This window comes from Poecilia formosa, unplaced genomic scaffold, assembly GCF_000485575.1.
Source record: "Poecilia formosa unplaced genomic scaffold, Poecilia_formosa-5.1.2 Scaffold30, whole genome shotgun sequence".
NCBI classification, from domain to species: domain Eukaryota; kingdom Metazoa; phylum Chordata; class Actinopteri; order Cyprinodontiformes; family Poeciliidae; genus Poecilia; species Poecilia formosa.
In genome coordinates, this window is record NW_006799969.1 from 684643 (window position 1) to 708908 (window position 24266).

Genomic DNA, 24266 nt, shown 5'->3' on the forward strand with positions numbered 1-24266 from the left:
TCCAGCTGCAAAGCCAACATACCATGTGAGCCCAACATGGTATGTGAGCCCTGTGGTCTGAAGGGGAAAAATGGAAAAATGGCACAAGCAGGAAAACGTATGCACACGTACCTCTTCGCGTTTTCTGGTTTATGTTCCCATCAGTGCTTGTCATCAGAGAAGGAAAATAAGGTTGGAGGCATAAAAAAAAAACTGCAGGAATGAGGCTATCAAATGAAGCAATTACAAGCTTTGGGGCCTGAATTTTCCATGAGTTCATCTCAGCAGCTTCTGGTCTTCAACATGAAGGCTCTGCAGGATCTCCTGGAGAGAGAGAGATTGTGTCAGATGGATAGATGTGCTCGTTTGCTTTCCAAGGGCTGTACAGCAGTGGAAGAATCCTTAAAGCTTCCTGCTACCCTGAAATCTTACAGTAGTTATCAGTTTTCAGTAGCAATCTTCTAAATCTGGTTTCTGCCTCTTTTGTTCTTTCATTTGTGTTTTTTTTTCCCCCTTCCTTTAAATGTCATTATTTTTCATCATTGCTGTAGTCATTTGTTTTTCTTACAGTTAACCTCCAGTGAAACCAGTCTTCACCTGAAAAATGGGGACAACCCCAACTGTACAGGCTGTCTGGGAACGGTTATGTAACAATTTTACAGCTCCCACCTGCTTTCCACAGGCTACAACTTGCATGGCACTGAGTGTAAAACAACTGTATCTCATACCAGACTATGTAAAGGAAGGAGAAAGATAATGCCGGGTGCTGATCATATCTTCTTGATGGTTTCTGCATATGTCTGGTCCCTGGGCTCAGACAGAGTGACTGTTAAATCTATTAAGGTCAGAGTGATTAAGTTTCAGCCCTTGTTTCTTTACGCCAGTAATTTAGTGTGGTTGTTGGTGCCACAACTTCATCTTCTAGATGTTTCTACCTCATGTACGGAGCACAGTAAAGCAATACTTTACAAAATATTGCTTTGTAAAGTAATGCTTTAAAGCAATACTTTACAAAGTTTTACATACACAGTGGAAACTGGGAAGCATTTGTTTGCAAACCTGACTCATTTAAGGAGGTCAGCTTAGCATTTATGTATATTTTATTTCACACCTCTCTCAACCCCACTAGGGACAAGGGTTAACAGAAAATGGATGGATGGATGGATGGATGGATGGATGGATGGATGGATGGATGGATGGATGGATGGATGGATGGATGGATGGATGGATTTCACACCTTCTTGACATTCATTAAGTTTCTTGCATCTTGTGGTTGCTTGTCATCACCAATCAAATAGATTTAGCATGATGCATTTTTTTAAAGTATTGTTTTAGAAATGAAGGTAGAGGTCTGAATGCTACCATGAAGAACATTTCAATGGGTACGGTGGTGTCAAATCTGAGTTTACAGCAAAGGAGCTATTATTTTCTCTTTTATCTGATGCTAGAGGCCACAGCTTGGTGTACTTTAAAAAATAAGTCAAAGTCAAATTTATTATCAAAGACTGAAATATGTACAAGACATACACAGGAGTGAAATTATCTTACCCCCACACGCATGGTACAATAAGCGTCCAAATAAACAATAATCAGGAAACGGTAATAAGAAAATAGAAATGTATGGTAATAATTATGAATGTCTGTAATAACTCAGGAGGAGGATAGTAGGATGCAACGTCATCACATCTGTTTCAGATGCAATGAACTGATTTTTTTTTAAAAAAAGGAAACCAGCATTGATTTCCTCTTTAAAATATCAGCTTATGTGCCACAAGCCCCCATTTTGCATATGCATGGAAAAAGGGAAATAACAGTAGAAGCTATGTTTGGCTATGAAAATAGGTATAACTTGGGCATGTTGAATGTATTCCTATCCACTGAACTTTTTTATATTCTAAGTTAAAAACTTCATTATGCTTTCTTCAAAGTTTATATGACTCTTGTTGTAATTACAGCTACAGCTTTGATTTTATTTCCCTGATTTTAAAAAGCAGTCAGTTATACTGGATTTTTTAAAATATTTTTTTTATGTGATGTTCGGATCAGAAGGGGTCGAATGCATATGCATTGCACACTTTTCAGATTGTATCTGCACAAAAAAAAAAAATCACAATTTGCATTGTTATGTCACATCAACTTAAACTATGTCAAATCAACAGAAACTCCCATGAACACAGACTAGGTCTGATCTGGCCATAAATTTCAAAGAACATTTGCTCCATGTTTGGCAACTGCTCATGTGAAGGTAAGCTAGCATTTAGATATTATCTTACAGCCTTCGGAACATCTCACCTCAATATGTAGCAGGCCTTACCTTTGGCTCCAAGTGGCCATACAGATTCAGTAGAAGAAAAGCAAAAATGGCCTTTCTGGTCTTTGCTTTTCAGGCAAACACTCTTTTTAGTTCTAAACTATTACTGTCGCATGCTGACAGCTTCTCCATTTGATGAATGGAAAAAAACAACAACATACATGCTTATTGAATTTCTCAAAGTCTGACAACTGCCTGTGGCCAAAGTGAGTTTATCATTCATGTGTGCAATAAATAAGAAAATGGGTCGTACATACTCTGTTTCAGGTCTCAACGGCTGCCACGTACCAAATGTTCCTTCTGAACAGGACAAACCCAGTGACCCTACCTCACCGTTATGCTTGGATCAGAGGAAATTACTGTTTGCTTCTGTAGTTGTCAGTTGGCCGTGATTTATAACTTGAACCTCAGTGATTTTAAAGCTGGTGTTTAATCCCTGTCTTCCCAATTCAATCCATGGAAATACATTTTAGTAGGAAACATAAAGCGTCTTATGTTCCCCCATTTGTCAATTGATCCTGAAGAGACTAGAATTGTGCATGATTTAAAAATGACTTCCTCTTTTGCATTACTAAGTAAATTTCTATGCTATATGAGTGGACGAGATTAAGTTGATGCTTAATTCACTCATTTTGATTTATCACCCAAATGTGTATTAACCCATCCAAAGTCTATTCCACCTTATCTTTGCAGGAATGTGTGGAGGCCGGTGACTATCACTAGAAACTATTGGGCAAAAAGGGGGGGAAAATCTGGACAAGACGTCTGTCCATCATAGAGACGCACAAGACAAACAACATGCACACACACATTCATACCAAAGGTCAGTTTTAGAGTTCCCAAACAGTCGTGGTTTTGGACTTTGGAAAACCCAGTCAAACATGGGGAGAACATTCAAACTCCATGCAGAAAGAGCCAAAACCAGGAATCAAACCCACAATCCACATACTTACTCATTTTATTCATTATAAATGTCTTCCAGCAATACAGAATCACACTTACTTAATATGACTTTCTGCCATCCACATCTGTGATCCGGTTGCTTTTTTATGTCATTTAAAGGTCAACCAGATGTAATGAAGAACTGAACTTTACCTGTCAATTACATCATGTACTGCAAATATTTCACATAGTGACACACCTGTGACGTGGAGAAAGGCCCCCTCACATTGAAATAAGACCTTCGGCGTACTCTGTGTCCAAAAGGATATTTATTGCTGCACATTTCTTTAGCTAGTTGAACAGTAGCACATACCATTCAGTAAATCATAACTCAGAGGGTCATTTTGAATGGAACACATTGCTTTTCCCATAAGCAGGTCAAAGGGGTGTATTTGCTTCACACGTTGGACAATGTTACGTTACCCTACACCTCTTTTCAAGATTATTGTAAAAATTTTGCCTTTAATATTCATGGTTTTAATCTTTCTTTCTCAGACAGACATGCTTTCAGGGTGTCCTTTGTGTATTTATGCAATGACCATGAATCATGGACATTACATCAATGTGTGTGAATAACAGACTGGCTGTGTTTGGAGTTACAGTTCATACTGTAGCTTTAGGCAGCTGCTGAGGAAGAGCTCTGGCAGATGACCGTTTGGCCTCATGTGGACCTCAGATGTTTAAAGCAGCCAGAAACAGAGAATTCCACAGAGTACAGGCAATAATTCATCAGCAGCAGACACTGAAGAAGTCTGACAGGGTCTGCAGAGAAGAGGAACAAGCCTGACAGTTATTGGGAGGACAACTGCAGAAAAGCAGTTCATTGTTGATGCTAGAGAACAAAGGCACAAAGAGGTAGAGTCCTACTGTAAAGCGAGGTGGTTTTGATTTAAACATTGGGGTCTCCATCTCAGCACAGCACGGGTTCAGATTGGGAGTTTGAGTACACTATGGACCTCTGTCCTAAAACTTATCACCCTCAGGCAGGACTGTCTAAATCCTGGCCCAGGGATCATTTACCGATTCAGGACTGACTGCAAATTAAGAATGATAGAAAACGGTTCAATCACCAGGGCTGGTTGATGTGGATCAGTGCAATCCTCAAGGGGCAGAGTTCTGCAACTTTCAGATTTGCATATCTCTTTCTCTCAAATATTTGAATATTTTTGTGTTTAAATTATAAAATTACATGCTTAGTACATGCTTATTCTTTCAGAGTTTATCTTTGTATCTGACCATTTTTGGAGGAAGCCCTCAAGTGTTACAAAGCTGCTGTAACACTGCAAGCACAGAGGTGGACCCTTCTGAAGGCACTTGCTTAGGCTAATTAGTTAAGTGGGCTGAATGCACATGCACATCACAGTTTTAAGAAAATTGGGAGTTTTTAAGAAAATTCTCAGCAGGTTTTTTACAATAAAGTTATGCACTACTGTATGGTTAGTTTCTCTATCATGTAAAAATCCCAAAAACCACAGTTAGTGGATGACAAAATATAGAAAATATGGAATAATTTTTCAAGAATGAAAATATTTTTTGTACATTTTTTTAAGAACATGTAAAATATCATTTTTTTTGGCAGCTAAACTTTTTTTGGCACCTAAACTTTTTTATTTATTTATTTTTTACAAAGTCACATTTATCTTGCAGGAACAGATTCTGAGATTTTTGTTTTGGCCATTTAATTGCTAGGCTTCCTTCTTCACTCCCACATATGTAATCCTGACAAATGTACTTTGTCTATTCCACCTTATCTTTGTAGGATCTTTAGACTATCCTCTAAAGGTCCAGGATGGTCACCAGGAGCTAGATGTTTAGTTTGGGATGAAAATAATGGAAGAATTGTTTGTGCATATGTTCCCATTTAGGCGTTTGCTGGCTTCCCCATTAGCAGAGTGCTTTTTCTCTTATTCATACTTTTAAATGCAGTGGTTAGACAAACAATTGATAGCCCAAAGCAATAGCACACCTTCAAAAACTAATATAATTATTGGATGAGATTTGCCTGTGTCAGTATGACTGTATGGGTGTGTGACTGCTTGTATTGTTTGTGTTGCACAACTAGGACTTGATGGCGACCGCGCACACAGGGAGAGAGAGAAAAAAAATAACCTCAGGGATAAGAAACATGAATTTGCATCATTTTACCCATAGACTAATAGCAAAAGCATCCTCACAAAGGATTTGGAATTTCATGAAGAGGCATATTTGGCAAATAAATGGTCCAGAAACTCTGCTTCCACCAATAAATACACTTTAATATGACATAGGAGATGAGGGAATGGCTGTCAAATTCATTCCAAGCCCCATTAAGTTCTAAGGGGAATCTGAACAGATATTTAGGTTCTCGGTGCCAGAAAAAATATTTTCTTGAGATTTCATCTTTGCTTTCTGTTGCTCTTGTCGAGTCATTAAGGTTAAGATGAAAATGTTATATCCATGCTTAGATGTAACCAGGATACACAAAGTTTATACTCATCTGGATTTATGATGCGCAACTCAGAATCACACATCTGAAAGCTACTGCTGAATACTGATCTTGTAACAGTACACAAGATCATTCCATACTCATTCTCTAGCAACCGAAGCACATCTCTTGATTTTGTGTTATATCTACATAAAGGTCATTCTCACTACACTACAATATTATCAAAATGTCACATTAAATCCGTTATTTATTAAAGAAATAAAACTCTCCTTCTTGAACAGTAGGCAATAGATGGGTGGCGTTGCAGCAGATCGCTGGCTGTCTGAATAACTGAAACATCCATACTTTGCTTAAATTACAATGAACTTCTTTTGAGCTGTCTAATGAACTATTAGCTTAGCTTCTCTGTCTGATTGACATTTACTGGATGTCAGATACTGGTTACTCGCTGCTGCTCTACTAAAACCCAAAAATCCAAATTAATACTATAAGGGAGGGATCTCTGAAGAAGTCTACAGCGCTGATTTTCTAAACTGAGGATCTAGAGTGGAAAAAAAAGGTGGTGTTTCTTATTTATATGCTTACGTGCCTTAAAGGTGTATATTGAATTGAGTTCAAGGAAAATGCAAAGATCCAATTAAAGTCATCTAGTGAGGGATACTTGGATTTTATACAAAAAAAAAAACAAAAAAAAAAACAATGTAATAAAAGAAGATGTGCCAGACTAAACACAAAAGTCACCATCTGATTCATTATTACCTGTTTCAGCAGTGACTCAGACGTTCCCAACATTTCTTCGGAGCATTTCAACTGGTCATAGTCATTGGAGTATTTTTCTGTGGAAGAACACAGTTCATTTATTTTCCTAGCTTTCTCCATTCTTCCCTGCTACTGTCTAAGCTGCTGTAGTCACACCCGATTGGCTAAGGGATGAGTGGCCCCTGGGTTGTCTCCTCCTGGACTCTTCAGAGCTGCTGATCTCACAAGGTGACTCAGACAGTGTTTTGGTCCTAATCAGACTGCAGGAACTTCCCCTCTCTCTGTGGTTCAGACACAAAATAATTCTCTGTCAATCATATATGTCTGTACAAGCACATGTGCAGCTGTCACAAGTCTTCTGTGTGCACAAACCTTCTTGGTTACGATTCGCTCTGTCTTATGTCTGCATTTCCACTCTTACACAAGTGTGTATAGGAGCAGAGGAATAAAGCTATTTAATCCGGTTTCTGCTCACTGCGATTGGTCATGCAGCTTGAGGAAATGTTAAACAGCTGAATCCATAGTGACAAAACTGACCCAGTTGAAAAATGAGTGGAAAACCAGAAGAGCACCTCAGTGAGTACGGTCATGGCATTTAGAGTAAGAGTTTCCTGCATTTTTTTCTGTGTGAAAGACGGCATAAGTTCAGCCTTTTGGTCTTGAATCTCTGAGAGTGGCTCAGAGTGAATCTCAGAGCCACACAGAACCACTGAGTGATTCCAGAAAGTGAGTTAGGATAAAAAATAAAAAAAAATAAAAAAATCAAAAAAATCAAAAATCACATAAGCGATGAGTCAAGAGGTCCTTCTAATCCAGGCTGAACCAATCAATCACACTCCAGGAGCGCTCCAATTCCTGCTCTTTCAACATCATGAAAATAGCTTTGTCTCGTTTGCGTGACAACGCTATGGTGTAAAAGGAAGCGAAGCAATCATTCACTCAAATATCAGAAAATGTACACCATAAGCCAAAGATGTGGTAATGAAATGTAGGTGAGTCCGTACTTTGTGGTCTTTTTGGATATGTCTCTACCAGTTTTGCAAAGCTTCAGACAGATTTTTTTGCAGTTTTAAAAGCTATTTGGAAAATATAACTTAGACGGAGAGAGTGTTCAACCAATTCTCATTCACAGTTTCTAGACTTTCTTGTAGAATTTTCCTGTTTTTAGTTTAAGGCTGAACAAAGGCTGCATGGGGCGTTGGGGTAAATATTGATTTGAGGCCCCTCCTGTTAAGAACATCACCACCAATAAAATATATTAAATTATTATGTTCAATTTTGTGTTTGTTCTTTGTTTGAAATCCCAATTAATTACATTAAGATTTAGGGTGGTTCGCAACTAAATGTGAAAATGTTGGTGGTGTGAATACTTTAGCATGTTCACATATCAGATCAGTGGAATTTTAATGAAAGAAAATAAAGATCTTTGATACAGATATTTAAGGAGCTGAACTACACCAGTGAATGAAGACTTTAACTGGGTTAAATTTTCACAAGTAAAAAAAAAAAACCTTATACAATGAACGAACATTCTGATGCTGTTCTACAGTCTAAAATATTTACATTTTTAACCTCATGGCTGCATTACAAAAAAACATCTGGGAATATTAGAATTTATTACCAGAGAACTAAAGCTATCCGTCCCAAATTAATTTCCGAAACCATGGAGTGGACTTGGGGAAATTTTGCAGAACAAGTCAATTTAATAGTGGTTCATGAGAATTTATTATCTGGGAAACACTGATGTCTGTACAAAATGGCAATCTCTCAAGTCTGAGTTTAGATGTTTCAATTAGAGCCAGTATTGACAGACAGGCTGAGGCGCTTTAGGTCATTCTTGCCAAAAATATCAGAACAGAGCAGCATTTCACTCAGAAATTACTGAATCTTTTTTTCTTTTCCCAAAATTTAATTAAAAAAAAAATGTTTTAATATTCAGACAAATGGTTTTAACATGATTCTCAACTTTTTGGAGCACTGTTGACTGACATGTTCAAACTGCAGTGATGGCTTTCCTTTAGGAGCAGTTAAAGTTTCTCCTAGTGGATTTGTGGGGACTATCAGTACTTGGTATTCGGCAATCAGAGCAAACTCAGTTTGGAGACTCACTACAACCCCCGACTTGTCAAGTGATGCAAAAGCTGGCCTCAGTAGGAGAAGGTCAAGTCAAAAAAGGATTGTGTACGATTTGCGTGATCAACCAGTTGCAGGACTTAAGTGATACTCAACAATCATTTTCCAATTAGAAGAATGCAAAGGTGAGACACATGATTTAACTTGGAAACATTTGCTCATCCAACTACACTAACTCTGCCAAATAATGTTTTGAAAGTATGTGTACAGAAACTTCCCACACGGATTTTATGCATGCTGCTAAAGTCGATGCCACACCACCCAGTTTTTTTTTGCCATACACTGATGGTGTCCATTCTGAAAGTTCACAGCTGCGTGGGATGTCTTCTTAAGATTTATGAATGGCTGAAGGAAGTGCAGAGGCGGCTCATCTTGATGGGTTTACGATGGAAATGTTTTGTGAGAGAAGCAATTAGATATTGCCTTGTCATGCAGTGCAAAATGTTCCATTAAAATGTTTTACTCAAAAGTTTTTTTTTTTTTTTTTTTTTAATTGCTGTGGTCTAAGCTGTTATTAGTTATTGGAATTTGCACATAAGTAGTTCCTGCTCTGCGTAGTCAGAGGCTGGACTCTCCAATAAGACCTTCACCCTGAATCTTCAACTCAAATTGCTCTGATTCCTGTCAAGAACAAGTGACTAATAACACCATCACCCAACTTCAAATAAAAGTGCAATATCTCTTTAATTAGGTGTGGTACAGGGCTGTCTTTGCAGACAGAGTTAAGCGTTGATAAATAGTGGCTGATACTCCAACAGACAGTGACTCACAGAAGATAGCCTTCACCTGTGCATGCATGCAGACACCGGTCATCCAAAATAAAATGTTTTGGGTTGATAAGCCATATCTCATCTCCTCACGGAGAACCCGTCCATAGCGATTAAACAGGAAATCTGAAGGAGCGAACGGTCTACGATGTTGCTCTGGGGTCCCCTCTGACAAGCGGAGGTTTTTCTGTCTGGCCAAGCGGACCTGAGGTCACATGGAGGTTGTGTAAATATACGCTCTCTCTTGGTGGGATGCAAGCTTAAACAGATTTTTCCATGACTCACCCCAGTGAATGAAGCATGCCTCGCCAAAATAAACTCATAACGCTGGTCCAAATCGACACAGGGAGCTGTTTATGTAGCGTAGCAGGGGAGTTGAAAAGTTTTCTGTCGATTGATCTTGGTCATTGTTGATGCTCAATGACTCCAAGAGACGAAGGTTTCCATTGGACGTGCTCAGTGGTTCTTTCCTTCTGATGCAATTGGCAGCAGGCCCCGGGGAGCTATTTTGTAATTTTTGTTTTTGTTTTAAATTCATCCTTTCATCCATTTTTCCACCTAAGCGAGCGTCTTAACAGGCTCTACCTGAACTGATTTAGGTAAATAGGTCACTGAAACGAAGCAGCATACTTGCCAGAGTGACTTCTCGATCAAACAAAATACCCTTGAGAAAATAAAAACACATAATAACGCAATCTGAACACTTATGAGATAATGACTTGCAAAAGTATTCCTGCCCTACGTTTTTTTTAATATATATTTTTTGTTGTTTTCTTTTAAATTTTTTAATTGTTAAAAGCTTTTGTAGCAAATTTACTAATCAATTGTCAGAATTGTCCAAATTCAGTCCTCATAAACCTTGAATATATTCATGCTTTTGATCCAAACCTTGTGTCAGGTTGAGTTATGTTAGACTGTTCTCAAATCTGCTTTCTTAAACAGCAAGTACATGACATCATTAAATATGAATGCCATTGGTGGTCTATTTTCCTAGCCTAAGCCACAGCACGGCTCAGGTCATTTGGGGTGACCTTTGTGTGCACGTGCAGTGACCCCCGCATGAAGACAAATTCAGAGGAGAAGTCAGAAATACGGTCACAAGTTTGCACAAGAGTTCTTGTTTGGACAATACGCTCAGAAGGTTTCTCTCAAGGCAGACTGAGGTTAGTCTTAAAGTCACTTCACCTCAAATCTGATCTGGTTTTTAACTTTAACAGACTCTGAAAACAGAAACCATTTGAACCATGATATAAACTTTACTAACAAACAAGTCCCAACATGCAGCAAAATCCCAAAAAGAGGTGAAAAAAGAAGAACACCAATGTTTTTACACAAACAATGTTATTGCAGCATGTGAGATGAACTTTAACATTTTTTATAGTCTTTTGGGGGTATATAATGTAGATATGTACAATACATCTACCAGCTGTGCAAATCTAGAGACTGAAAATGTAGCAATTTGAGAAGTTTTTCTTGCCAAATCATACTTGTTCAAGTTTGTAGCATCTTTCCAAGGGGATGGAGTCTGTGAACATCAATTTCAAAGCTCTGCAACCAGTTGGATTTATGTCTGGACTTTAACTGGGTCATTCTAACCCATTAGTGTTCTCTATGTTAAACTATTCAGTTGCAGCTCTGTATTGTCTAGGTTTGTTGTCCTGCTGGAAGTTTAACCTCCAGAGCCAGCAGCAGGAAATGGCGTGAGTGGACACCCTGAAGAAGGGAGGGGGAGAAGGGGCTTTTAAAAGAAACAGAGGCCAATTTGAAGGTGTCAGATGCTGTTGCGACGCAAAATCAAATTTCTTTTAAATTGTTTTTGATATATATCTGTGACATAGTGACTTGATTATGGTATAAAATGGCCACATGTGCCTGGAAATTATACAACACTCCCTCTTTAATCCATTGAATCTATCTCTTACAATTTCTTCCTGTATTCTTATATTCAACTCAGTTCATGTTTTCTCTGAACAGCTTCCCTATCCTGGCATCTCTACATTATGATGTTGCCACTACCATGTTTCATCAAAGGGATGCTGTATTCAGGGAGATCTGCTGTGCTAGATTTGTACCTTAGTACTTGCATGTAAGTATTCAGGTGAAGTTTACATTTTAGTCTCATCTTCTCATTCCTTACATGGATTCAAACAAAGACCTTTTCCATGCCACTTCTGCCTGTTGGTTAATTAGAAGGCCACATCTTTGAATATTTCCAGAGCAATACTGCAATACTTCATATAATGACTTGAACAGTGCTGCAGGGGATGTTCAAGGCTTGGGATTTTGTTTATAACCTATCTCCGCTTTACATGCCACAACTGTATCCCTGGATGTTCTCGTAATTCCCTTCTTTTACAAATCTGTGAATTAAAATAGTGACGTGAAGAAAGCATATGTTTCAATATGTTTTTTTTTATATGTTATTTTTATTTTTAAACACACACTATATATAAAGTGTGCTGTGCATTTTCCCCAAGTCATTCCATCAGTTGTTGCCATCTAAGGTTTCCCATCTAAACTTTGAATCTATTCCTATTCTGATGTTAAGTTTGCCATCTAGTGTTCGTAAATGCTGAACTGCAGCACTAAGGTATTTTGCATGAACATAAAAGCATAGCCTGTGGGAAGCACTGCCTACATTTTGCTGAAAATTCCTGTTAAGCTTCTGTTTTGCAGTAAAATTTGTAGCAACAGGCATTTTTAACCTAATGTCATAGAGCAATTTACATAGACACTTAAATAGTTAGAGTAACGTCAGCGTATCTATGGAAGTTGTTTCTTACCAGACTTAATTTCATATAGTTATGAATATTTTACAGTCTTTTTTTCTCTCTTCAGAAGAAAACATTTTAGTCTTCTAAGCAGAAAAGTAATTTTCCCATAAACCTATAAATTACCCAAAACAGAAAAGGCATGACATCAGAAGAACAAAAACTTTTTAGAAAGAAATTTTACAAAATGTAATGTCTGATTGGCTGAAGCTTTCACATTTTGATGTCAAACCTGCTTCCAATCTGCAGATGACTTCCATGTGTGTATACTTTTGCATACTTCAGTAGGTCATGCATTCCTTCAGCTCACAAAAAAATGTATCAAGCCAGAGGGGTAAAGTAGGCTTCATCTAATTTCAGATCATTTCGAAAGGCCCATTTTCCTTTATGCTGCATTTACAGAGCCACACAGTTGTTTCTGCTTCACTCATAAACGCCTGTATATTCATCCTAGTAAAAACACTAAACTCAGCTCAGTCATTAAATGAAAAGCAGATTTTCTTTCAATAATCATTTTTCAGTCTTTATATCTCCTAAGACAGTTTGATATGTATGGATGTTCTGCCAAAAAACTGACAACAGGACACACATGGAACTTGGAAACAAAAAAAAAAAATCTTTCATGTGCACTTTTGCCGTCCACACATATGTTCTTTATTATTTGCACTATGACAGTCGGTACATGGAAACTCATATAGGAAAACAGACTAAAACGATGAATGGAAACTTAAACAATAGAGATTGTTATGCTTGGTAATGTAATAAGGTGAAAGAGGAGTCGGTTTTACATGAATTATTAGTCATGGATATCCTTCTTTAAAAAAAAAAAAATGCAACAGAGATTGTAAACACTAGAGGGCGCAAGTGTACACAGAAAACCCGCAGCATGAAAACAGTCCCCTAAATATCACAATCAATTTTCAAGTATTTGCATGAGATAAACATGCAGACATGCATGTCATTTTTTATCTTTTTAGACTGAAACAAGAAAAATAATGAGTCCAGCACACAGGAGAGCCAAGCTGCAGGACGCAGCGCTTCTTGAATGAGAAAGCAGATGGGAAGTCACAGAAATGGTGATTCCAGGTTTACAGTTGTCACAGTTTTCACCACAAAATGAGCAGGCATCTGTGGTGTGAAGACTACCTGTGTTGTATGTTCTTGTTGTTTTCCTTGCTAAAAACAGTTAAAAAAAAGACATCACAGGTATACTAGATATTTGAATCAAGACTAAAATGGGAAACTGTATTTACAACATGATAGTTATACTCACTCGGTTCATAGTAGTCATAAACCTGCAGCACAGCATCCTTTACATGGGCTACTTTAAAGGTTCTTACAAGAGGAAGTGTGACACAAACTTCTGCCTTGGTGACCTGCAAATGACATAGGAAGATGAGTTCTTCAAGTTGCTATGCAGATGAGGCATAACATTGTGACCACTTGAAGGTGAAGTGAATAGAACTGATGATCTCTCTGGGGAAAAAAAAAAAAAAAGGACCAGGCTAGTGGTCATTATGTTACGCCTCACAGGTGTGTAATAAAGAAACTAAGAAGGCATCAGGGCAGACCTGATGATGTGAGAGTTACACAGCTGAATCAGCACATCAGAACATCAGGCCTAATATACAGAGGCCACTATCAATCAAAACAAAGTCTAAGGTTGAAATGCGCAAGATGTGAGCAGATCTGAGATCGCCTACGTGTCTGAGATGAAAGCATGNGATGTGAGCAGATCTGAGATCGCCTACGCGTCTGAGATGAAAGCATGCCTTTCTACTTTAAACACAGCAAATACCCTCAAAGATTTTACACTAGCGTAACAGATCCAGAATGGAAACCCAAACAAAATTTGTCTATATGCACAATTGAAATGACATTTGAGTGTGCACTGGTGCTGCAAAAAACTTAATTTCTGTTTTTGAACTCCCCTGGTCCAAGGATGAATCCCACCATAATTACAGTGAAAGATCATATCAACTGCTTTTTTTTTCTTTTATTCAGGGGTCTTTTATTTTAAAATTATTTTTTTAATCTATAAAAGTTGCAGTTGGGGGCATATTGAAATACTCTTCATGATACCTGTCCTGCAACTACAAAAGGGTGCCCTCTGCTGATACTTTTATTTATTTTTTTACATAACTCAAATGCATTCTTGTTTGATGAACTATACAGTAAATATTATGTAAATATCTAAACAGATGAAGAAAATAACTTAAGAACTTACAGAATCCAGGTACAAGCTGACTCTTTCAGGCCCTATGTCCACTCTCCTGATAAAATCCACCTGGACTGCAACTCCGGAGAAAAGACTGAAACCACTGAGCATCCCCACTTCCATTATAGCCATTCCTGTGTGTGCTATTTCTTGATTATCCTTTAATCTACAGAAAATAAAATGAAATGTTAAAGTTTTACAAAAAATATATATATATATAAAAAATCTAAAAGCATCTGGCAGTACAGAGATTACCTTGTGCATGCAGACAACATTATGTGATTGGAGTCATTGTAAGTAAGATCAAAGTTTAATATGAATGCATCCTTGTCTGTGGTGGGCTCGATGTCCTGTGTGCTCTTTGTGTTGTAAAAGATGTTCACCTGGATGGATTCATAAAATTATTTAAAAATAGAAGCAAAGAATTCAGACAAGGAAAAGTATAGATGATTGCTTTAAGTGCTCCCTCTTATCTGGACTCGGCACAAGCTGACAGCTAAAATCTGCAGTCCAGATGTTAACTGCTTAGCGACGGTTATAATCTCTACATTTACATTTGTTGTTTTGAATGCACGCTACGAATGTGAGACGTGCTGGGGCATTAATCATGCACAGCTGCTGCTATTAATTTATTCTGACCATGTTCCTGTGGTTAAAACAATCTGTCAGCAGGTTGTAGAACCAGACATAAAGGGGGAAGAAAAAACATCACTGCTCTGCAAGGGCTCTAACGAGAAATCAGAAAAAGATTACTGCAACAAATGCGTCTTTCAAAATAACAAACTTTACCTGAAATATGGCAAATCCCATTCCTTCCAGGTAAATATTTAAAGGTAAATCTTCGTCAGCATTAATCTGATAACACAAAATTGAATCAAGAATAAATAAAAGTTCAGCTTTTTAGAGGAATATAGCAATCAGAGGCTTACATGCAATCTTTATCTACATAAATGCTATTTTTAATAATTTGTTGATGCAATGATTCTTCAGTATTTTTTAAACAGAAATGCTGTGCATTAATTTGATTCTAGTTTCTTCTTTTCAAATACACACAAGATTGAAATTATGCTGGCACAGACAAATAGTGTACAGCTGCAGACTTTTTGTAGCTGTCAGCAAACTTTTGGCATGTTCCTGAATGTTTGGCCACTCTTCTTGTCAGAAAAAAAGCCCAACACCATGCGGCTGCCACCACCATTCTTGACAGTACAATATTCTTAAGTTTGAAATTATTCCTTTTGACTCCTCCAAACTGCTTGTCACAAAGGAACATAAGGTTGCCAAAATAATCAATATCTAGGTAACATCAACATAATCTTGCCCACTTTTCTCAATATTCCACATTTGAAATAATAGGTATGCATATAAACATAAATGATTTTTTTTTTCTTACGATGTGTTATTTGTTTACCTCTCTGCTTTGATAAACTCGATAGTTGGTTGAATCGATGTGAAACAGCGATGCAGTTGAAGACACAGGGGAAGATATATTAACACTAAGGTTGATGGCATTTGCACCACTGAATGCAGCGTAATAAGACAGAACCTGGAGAGCAACTACAGTGTCCTGCAAAAGATGGAAGCAAAGCAGCCTACGATTATCTCACTATTTACACTGTAAAACTTTGTACCAGACAAAGGGGGTAATTCATGAACTTTCTCAGGCCTGGTCTCACCTGAGTAGTTCCAAAGCCACCTAGATGGCTTCTCTGCATACTCAACCACTTCATGAGTGGGATACTTTCAAGGAAGCTGCCACGCAGAAACTGAACCAGCAGCACGTAGGAGGCCATTTCAATCTGTGTTGAATGTTGCTGCTGGCTGTTGGATCTCAGGCCTCCAGAGATTGTCCACATCATGACACCATCTTGGGAAGAGAGAATAGACCAACCATGAGACAGTATGCACAAGCTACTTTAGCTGCTCTGTTAAACCATGTCCATGTCCCAAAACATGTTTATTTCAAGAAATTAAGGTTTATTCTGTTACAATTTCAAATGAATGTAGACCGATTTGATCAAGATTTCATCAGTCACAGTTTTGCAGGTTATTTTGCATTTTTTTATGTTATAAAATGCATTCTGAATCACCTCTGTAATCAGCTCTTCTAGTGAGCTCTGTGATCACTCTCTCCTGTACGTTACTTTTGCCCAGAGCTAAAGCATAAGCCACCAGACACAGGGTGTAGTTGCTGACAATACCACTGGACACTTTGCTCTCCAGGTATCTCAGGCTCAAAGACACATTGTCCGCATACATCTCCTAAGCACAAAGTAAATGCAAGCAAGTATATATTATTGCTGAAAATCAAGTTTTCAGTTTCCTACATTGTAATCAGTCACATTACATGAAACGGGCAGATCTTTTTGACCTACGGAGTAAGTGTCGTCCTCTAGAAATGCCAGAAGTACATAAGCAGTAAGAGCAACGGGGCTATCATCCAGACCGCCCCGCATTTCTGTGTGGATAAGCTTGCCGACCTCAGTGAACTCCCCTCGGGAATCTTGGTGTTTCAAGAGCCAGGCTGTGGCTTTGGTTAAGACTGTCTGGTCTATCTGCATGTATGGCTGAGCCTGGAGGAAGTATCGCAGCACAAGGGCCGTCAGCCTGGTTCATAAAAATCAAGCAAAGATAAAGAGATGAGATGAAATGATGAAAAAGGAAAAAAAAAATCTATCCCATGAAAATGCAACCAATTTATGACCTACCACGTGCTACCAAAGGAGTCACTTTGTCCAAAAGCACTGAAGGAACCATCATCTCTTTGGAAAGAAAGCTGTTTCTCATAACCTATAGTAAAAAAAACAAAAGAAAAAACACAAACATGTTTGTAATTGTATAAAGTGGCAGAACATTTATGAGAAATCCCAAGACATTTAAGAAATTAACTTTGATGAAACACTGTTTTACGTTCTACCTCTGTTATGTCCAAACCTTTTGCTGTCATCCAATGGGAACTCCTTAAGAGCCAAATAGAATATTGTCATTTCAATAAAGAGGTTAAAATAATTTTTTCTGGGATTTTATTTTCTAAATTAATCAATTATTTAAATTAAATTAATTATGTACCTAAAATGAATGCAATATTTTAACAAAATGAACAAAGTAACCCACATTTTGTCAAAATGGATCAGTAAATCATGAAAGAAAAAGTTTGAGACCAAGACGTGTGTCACGCAAAGCATTTATTGTATTATTACAAACATTTGTATTATTAAATTTTAATTAAAAAAGAATTGTTAAATAAAGAAAAAATAGCTTGTTCTGAACAGCTTACAAAAAAGATTTTTAAATGTCAATTATAATCCTATTATGTGATGTTTATACTAATTTTGAATTATTGCATTGCTCATAGGCATTCAAAGGGCTTTAAGTTGCCCTAGGTCACACTTCGGACACCCGTGTTCACACGCAATGACTGTTCATCACAGGATGACAGAGACACACAGGACAAATCTAGCCATTTACTGCAAATAGCTTTGTGAATTTCTTCGACTTTATTTGTAGATAATGACTGAAATTCGTGTTGCACTCCAACTTACCTTGCATCATGTAGCGAAGAGCTTTGTTTCTGATCCCTGCGTCATCCTGGCTCGATTTTTCCAGGTACTGGAGCACAAAGACACTCGGAGCAAAGTGAACCATGTTCTGCTCTCCACACCCAGTAGGCAGCTGAACCAGTGAGTCCAAATTTTCAATAGACAAAGCTAAGATGTCACCTGTTAGATGCAGTTATAGATGGGACAATTTAGCAGTTTTGTATTGTGTTTGATATCAGGATACAACAGTAAGTGACCCAGTACATATTTATTGTATGTATAATAATATTTGTGAAAAAGCCAAATGACCCTAGTATAAGCAAGGACAAAATATGACTCCTATCTGTCTGTGTTATATGAACCAAGTTAATATTATTATATTAATAACTGAAGAATGAGAATATTGGGAACATAATAAGATGAGTCAGACAACATTAATGTATCTCTGATTATAGTGTAAGAAACATTTCTAATTGCAAACTGACACAAAGCAAATGATGAACGTACCGACAAGCGCTACTTGGGCCCTCTGGCTTCCTGGTACCAGATTTGGAGGAAAAGAAAAGGTCACAGATCTGGAAGAGTCTTGTTTCTCTGGCATCACTTCCAAGAACAAGGTGTGAGAGAAGGTCTGTTCAACTCCTTCAGGCTAAATTAACATATAAGTAGTATTTGTATTTTCAGATTGATGGAATGCCACATTGAATTTGTTCATTTGCTTCAAGTTAAAAAAAGAGATTTTTTTTTTCTTTTGCAAACTTGGTAGGTCTATTCCTATCTCCTCATACGTCTTACCTTCACCCAGATTTTTTCAACAAGTCCATCTGAGGCTTCTGCAGACACGGCATCCACAGATATTTCCATTTCACCAAGAACCAAAGGCCTGATGGGGAATAAGGCTGAAGCAGACTCATGACCCCCTAAGGTAATTTTCTGGGCATTTATAATAGATGCACCCCTTCGATCCATTAAGACAAACTCAAAGGCATCACTCTGGGCTACCAACACGATTACCTACAAGAGAAAGATACTGAGTTGGAGAAAAAGAAAATATATAAAGCACAAACTAAAGAAACTATTGAACGGACTCCAAGTTTCTTGAATTTATGTTTAAAAAGAAAAGAAATTATATGTTCTGTCCAAAGATGTATTCAATTGACCTCGGTTTCTTGCTCTAAATGGTTGACGACATTGACTTCCAGGACAATCTCCTCCCCTTTGATGAGGTGTGAAGGGACAGCGAGAGACAAGGAGAAGTCGTTGGATATGGTCAGCTATCGGTGCAAAAACAGAAGACACAATAATAAGTTGGGCAACAGAACTGGTTTATATTGAAGCACTCGTAGAGGCAAACATTATTATTTCATTACCTTTTGTGGCAGAGGAGTGAAACCCAAACCCAGGTTGTCCGACACTGACACTGCTACAGCTCCTAAGCAGGTAACACCATTAGGTACTGTTATTTTCCCACTGGTCCAGTTCTTGTCACTGAAAGACACGACGAGATAAAAAGATGTTTTGGACCATCGCTTTAGCACCACACTCTGTTCAGATGATTAGCTTTAAGGTCTTACCTAACGCTTATGTCCAACAGGAGCAGATATTCAGCAGTCTCCATCCAGTTGTTCCAGTATAGCTCTAAAATGGACCTATTAGATGCATCTTCCTCTTCATGTAGTTGTCACAGAAAGAATAAATACGATTATGTTCCATGTATGAGGAAGAAATTCCAAATGAACTGTATGTTGTAAATGATTTTAAGATGATTTCATCATTATCTACCAACTCTTACCGTTTCCAGGTCCACCTTCTCGGTTTTTCAAATAAAATCTTGCGTTGGTCAACATCGTTAGATTATATTTCTGCATGAAACAACACATCTTACTGCCCTTACTTCTTGAATTTATTTACAACTATTTACAAGAAAAATAGTGCTTGCATTGTTTTCATTGTCAACCAGATTCTAAATTAAGTATTGAAAACTGTATATACAACAGACACACATTTACATTCACACTTACAGATACTCAGCAGAGAACCATACAGGGCATCACATTGCCCTGTAGATGCCTGCTGGAATCTGCCAGAAATTCATTTATGACTTTAAGGTCTGTACAAATCTAAAATTGTGTTCCTTTTGTTCCATAAAGTCTACATACAAAGAGTTTCATGTGTGTTGGGGTATAAAAAAGCATTCCCCCGACAAGCAAGGTGGATTTTGAGTTTGAATTGTTTTAAATGGCAGCAATGTGAGGTTTTTTTTTAACTGCCTCTGCTCTGAGCAGCTTGACCTAGAAGCAGACGTTCCCTTTGGACTGAGTACAGACTCACTGAATTGGTGGCAAGGATGTTATTTTCATAACAGTCTCGGGACCATAGTCGCCTAAACAACCTCAGATGTTTTAAATAATTGATTCTTCACACAATGCAGGCCACCAGATACCTTAGTTTCCTTCATATATTGTCATCAATCACCCTCAGGCTCTGTTCCTAAAATACTGTATAGTTCCCAACTGCTAGAACAACAAGTCATCTCCAAACAAAGCAGACAGATACGTTACATCGTGATCCACCCACAATGTCTTAAAGAAACAGCAGTGCTTAGATAACTGGAGATATTCCTTTGTAATCAAAACAACAAAGGTTGCATGAAGCAAAGACAGCTCTGTCCAAAGAAGCAACTTTCTCAGAAAGAAAGTTTAAAAGAAGGTCACATTTCAGATTTTTTTTTTGTTTGTTTGTATCTTTCAATATGGCCCGAATGTCACTGCTAGGATCAATCCCAGCATGAAAGCTAAGTTTGACTGCAAACAAAAGTCTTTTTTCGAATTCAAAGTGTTCTTCTCCTACCTGTCCAACTCCGTAGTCCAGGTCAGACGGCAGGGCATCATTTTGCATCGCTGTGACTGTGATTCCTACTTGAAACCTGGGTTCACTGCCAGCCACAGTGAGCGACACCTGCTCACCGGGCTGGGCTCTCTCACTGCTCCAGTTCAGAGTTACCTGAAAACAGCAGGTAAACATTCTACCGGCACATCCAAAAGGAGCGTTACATGTTTCTATTAGAACAGGTTGTATTGACAAAAAAAAATGATAAAGCAACATGTTTTCACACATGGTTGTACTGATGGATGGAAATGTAGGCTGTGTCACTGGTGATTTCCCCATCGGAATGGATGCAGTAGACAGTGACGCAGGCCTCAGGGTACCAGGACAGTTCTGGTGTGAGAGTGACTGAAGACGAGAAGTTCTTTGTCCCGGCGGCCACCACCTGACCTTTAGAGCTTATCTACAATTACAGCAACACAAAAGAGGCATCATATTTATAGCATATCTTGTATCCACTCCCAATTACAGTATCCATACCCTTTGAATATTTTCACATTGTGTCACTTTCCACCTGCGAACTTCAATGTATTTTATTGGGATAATTGTCCAACACAAATAAAAAGTTCATGTTTTTTTCGGATCATTTTTATTAAATAAATAAGTGTAGAGGGCATTTACATCCTGCCCCTTCATTATGACACCCGTAAGCAGAATCCAGTGCAACCAATTAACTTCAGAAATCATCTCATCAACAAACATAGTAAGACAATAATGTTGTTAAAATATTATTATATATACATTAACGTTTATCTGAAAACATTAATGAACAAACAGCATCATGAAAACCAAGAAATAGAAAGAAGAAAGATCGGGGATGAAGAAGTAGTGATGTTTAAAGCATATAGTTATTTTGTAAAACATTATCCTAAGGTTTAAATAGCTCAAAGGAAATGCTAAGAAACTGCTATCCAACTAAGATAACAGTCCATTGAAGCAGAGCATTAATCAGAGGAAAGACTAATTAGGTTCATAGTAACTCAGGAGGAGCTACAAAGGTCTACAGCTCAGGTGGGAGAATCTGTCAACACAGCAACTCACAGCAATTCTCACCTTCATAGGGGGGACACAAAAGTGAAAAAAAGTGGTTTATCTACTAGTCCATGCAATAAAGGACACATTTTAACCAACATACCACAAAGTGAAGCCTCTCTGGTTTGATGGTGCTCTCCACATTAAGTTGAAGTGGAAGTCCAATCTGAGATGAACCACAGGATCTTATATTATTTCCACATGCAGTTAAATGCAAAATAGCGCAGAATGCGTTTAAAATTTACCTGTGCAGGCAACGTGTTGATTGGGCCGATCTGAATATATGAGCGAGTAGGGGAGGAGTAGTTAGTGTACACCTTCAGGGTCTCCTCGTTGGTCTGGAATCTCGCCTGGAGATAAAAGTAACATGAGGAGTTTGAAATCGTTTGTTCTGTCAGATACACATCTCTGATTCCAGGAATGGTGTACTGCACTGAGGCCTCTTATGTTAGATGCATCAAAACTCAGAATGGTACTTTTCCTGGAAGATCTAGTTCTGTGAGCTATGATTCATAATACTCACCTTTATCAATAGCATCTCAACTTGAACTCGTAATTTAAACTGTATGAGTACGTTGCCATTCTCAGGCACGGGGAGAGTAAGACTCATAGTCGTTGAGTTCATCAAAGAGGATCTCTGAGTGACTTGAATCACAGCAGAGTGCTTCAAATCCAGTGAGCTGAGAGACTTTCTGTCATATCTAACAATCCTGAGCTGTGAAATGCAAGAGCAGATTGATATATATATTTTTGTAGGAGTTTAATAGATTAATAATCCTGTGATTTTGAAATGACTCAACTTACATTTGCTGAGAAGTTTAAGGATGGCTTCAGAGTCGACGGGAAGTTGAGGAACATGAGCTGGAATTTGTTTCGCAACACATGAACTTCAACGGTTTTATTCACAGTAAGTCCTGGAGCCACAGCAGCAGAATCAAAATGTTGTGGTAAAGCGTTGAGATATTGAAGCCGTTGTTTAAAATGAAACATACCTGCGGAGCCACTTTTGAACTGGACAGCAATGTGCAGAATATGAGTGTTGCTTGCCAATAAGCAGGAGTAAAGAGCCTGAAGTTTGTCTCTACTGAAGAAAAACTGGGCCGACCCATAGATCTGAAAGAGGTAGGTCTGTGCTTGTCTATTTCTGCTTTAATTTTATTTTTTTTATTTAAAATAGATAAGAGCTGGTCATTAAATCTCACCTCTTTGGTTTCGGTTTGCAGAGATGGAGAGGTCCCGTTGTTTATCAAAGGCTTTAAGGTGACATCTAAAGTCCCATGTGCGGGTTGTCCATGGGGATCACTGGAAGTAAAATTATTTGTAGAGAAAATAGTGTGAAACAGACTCAAAAGCTATTTTATTAGGAACACCCAAACAATTGTTGGTCAATACAAGCAGTAAAATTGCCAAAAATATTGTAGCAAATCAGTAAATTTAGATGCCTAGAGGTGATAACATTGATGAATTTCAAACTGAGTAACAATGGGGAACGAAATTAAGAGATCTTGAACGTGACATGGTTGGTACCAGACTGGCTGGTCTGAGTATTTCAAAACCTGGTAATCTGCTGGGAGATTTACACATAACTATCTCACAACTACATTCCTCAACATCCAAAGAGCAACAGGTATCAAATCAAATCAAAACTTATTTGTATAGCACATTTCAGCAACAAGGCATTTCAAAGCGCTTCACATCATAAAAACACAAAAATACAAAGCCATAGCAAACACACTCAACAGCATCTACTCCATCAAAAATGTAGATGAAGATTCCTTAATCAAAAATCCTTGTCGATTGCAACCATGATATTTCCATCATGGATGTGGAGCTGACAAATCTGAAAAAAAAACTGCATGATGCTGTGGACCGAAGGCTTTAAGAAATACTTCTGACACTTTGTTGAATTTAAACCTTGCAAAATTAAGGCAAAGGGGAGAGGATCTAACCCAGTAAAGGCAATAAATACCTAAGGCTGTGACCACTGACAGGATGCAGTGCTAGAAACAGCAAAGACACTGAAACAAAGCTTAACGGGCAAACACTCACATAACTGTAGCACAGTCAAACTTACAGTACTCTCACTGATCCTGAGATGTCATTTCCAAGAAGCACTTGATGAGATGTTTTGACCATCACATCAAAAGGAGAAGTCCGTTCATCTGTCAAACATGAAATTACGAGAAAAATAAATATTATATTGCGTTTGCTGAGGTTCTGCCCACCTGGATTTGTTGTGAATCAAGTATAATTCAGTATATTAAAAAAAATTAACTTTATTACATTTCCATCTACAACACTGAAAGTTTTGGAAATTGCGATATTGTCATAATAATATTTGGGCTACAGTTTCATCTGTGATTACTGTTTTGACCTTTTGTTGTTTATGTATTTATTTTTTTATTAATTCAGTCCTCTGTGTGTTTTGCTGCTTGGTTTAGTATAATTTGAGTATCAGGCTACCTTGGGCTATGTTCATTCTCCCTGATGTAACCCAACTAAAT

General features: G+C 37.9%; 1 protein-coding gene across 1 annotated transcript in view; it reads right to left on the bottom strand.

Moving 5' to 3' along the window:
* Positions 1-12909: 12909 nt before the first annotated feature.
* Positions 12910-24266, bottom strand: part of LOC103136047 (CD109 antigen-like) — a 12927-nt gene continuing 1570 nt past the window's right edge. Inside the window, exons 7-32 of the mRNA XM_007549131.2 lie at positions 23837-23924; positions 22965-23064; positions 22755-22875; positions 22567-22676; positions 22286-22477; positions 22008-22112; positions 21866-21928; positions 20960-21133; positions 20695-20847; positions 19637-19706; positions 19419-19512; positions 19215-19332; positions 19005-19118; positions 18640-18858; positions 18352-18493; positions 17848-18024; positions 17014-17095; positions 16681-16912; positions 16396-16567; positions 15982-16172; positions 15717-15872; positions 15095-15160; positions 14561-14688; positions 14315-14471; positions 13361-13463; positions 12910-13263 (exon numbers count right to left, since the gene is read on the bottom strand). Of these exons, the coding sequence (XP_007549193.1) occupies positions 13061-13263; positions 13361-13463; positions 14315-14471; positions 14561-14688; positions 15095-15160; positions 15717-15872; positions 15982-16172; positions 16396-16567; positions 16681-16912; positions 17014-17095; positions 17848-18024; positions 18352-18493; positions 18640-18858; positions 19005-19118; positions 19215-19332; positions 19419-19512; positions 19637-19706; positions 20695-20847; positions 20960-21133; positions 21866-21928; positions 22008-22112; positions 22286-22477; positions 22567-22676; positions 22755-22875; positions 22965-23064; positions 23837-23924 (3530 nt within the window). The 3' untranslated portion in view covers positions 12910-13060. The remainder of the gene's footprint in view (positions 13264-13360; positions 13464-14314; positions 14472-14560; positions 14689-15094; positions 15161-15716; positions 15873-15981; positions 16173-16395; positions 16568-16680; positions 16913-17013; positions 17096-17847; positions 18025-18351; positions 18494-18639; positions 18859-19004; positions 19119-19214; positions 19333-19418; positions 19513-19636; positions 19707-20694; positions 20848-20959; positions 21134-21865; positions 21929-22007; positions 22113-22285; positions 22478-22566; positions 22677-22754; positions 22876-22964; positions 23065-23836; positions 23925-24266) is intronic.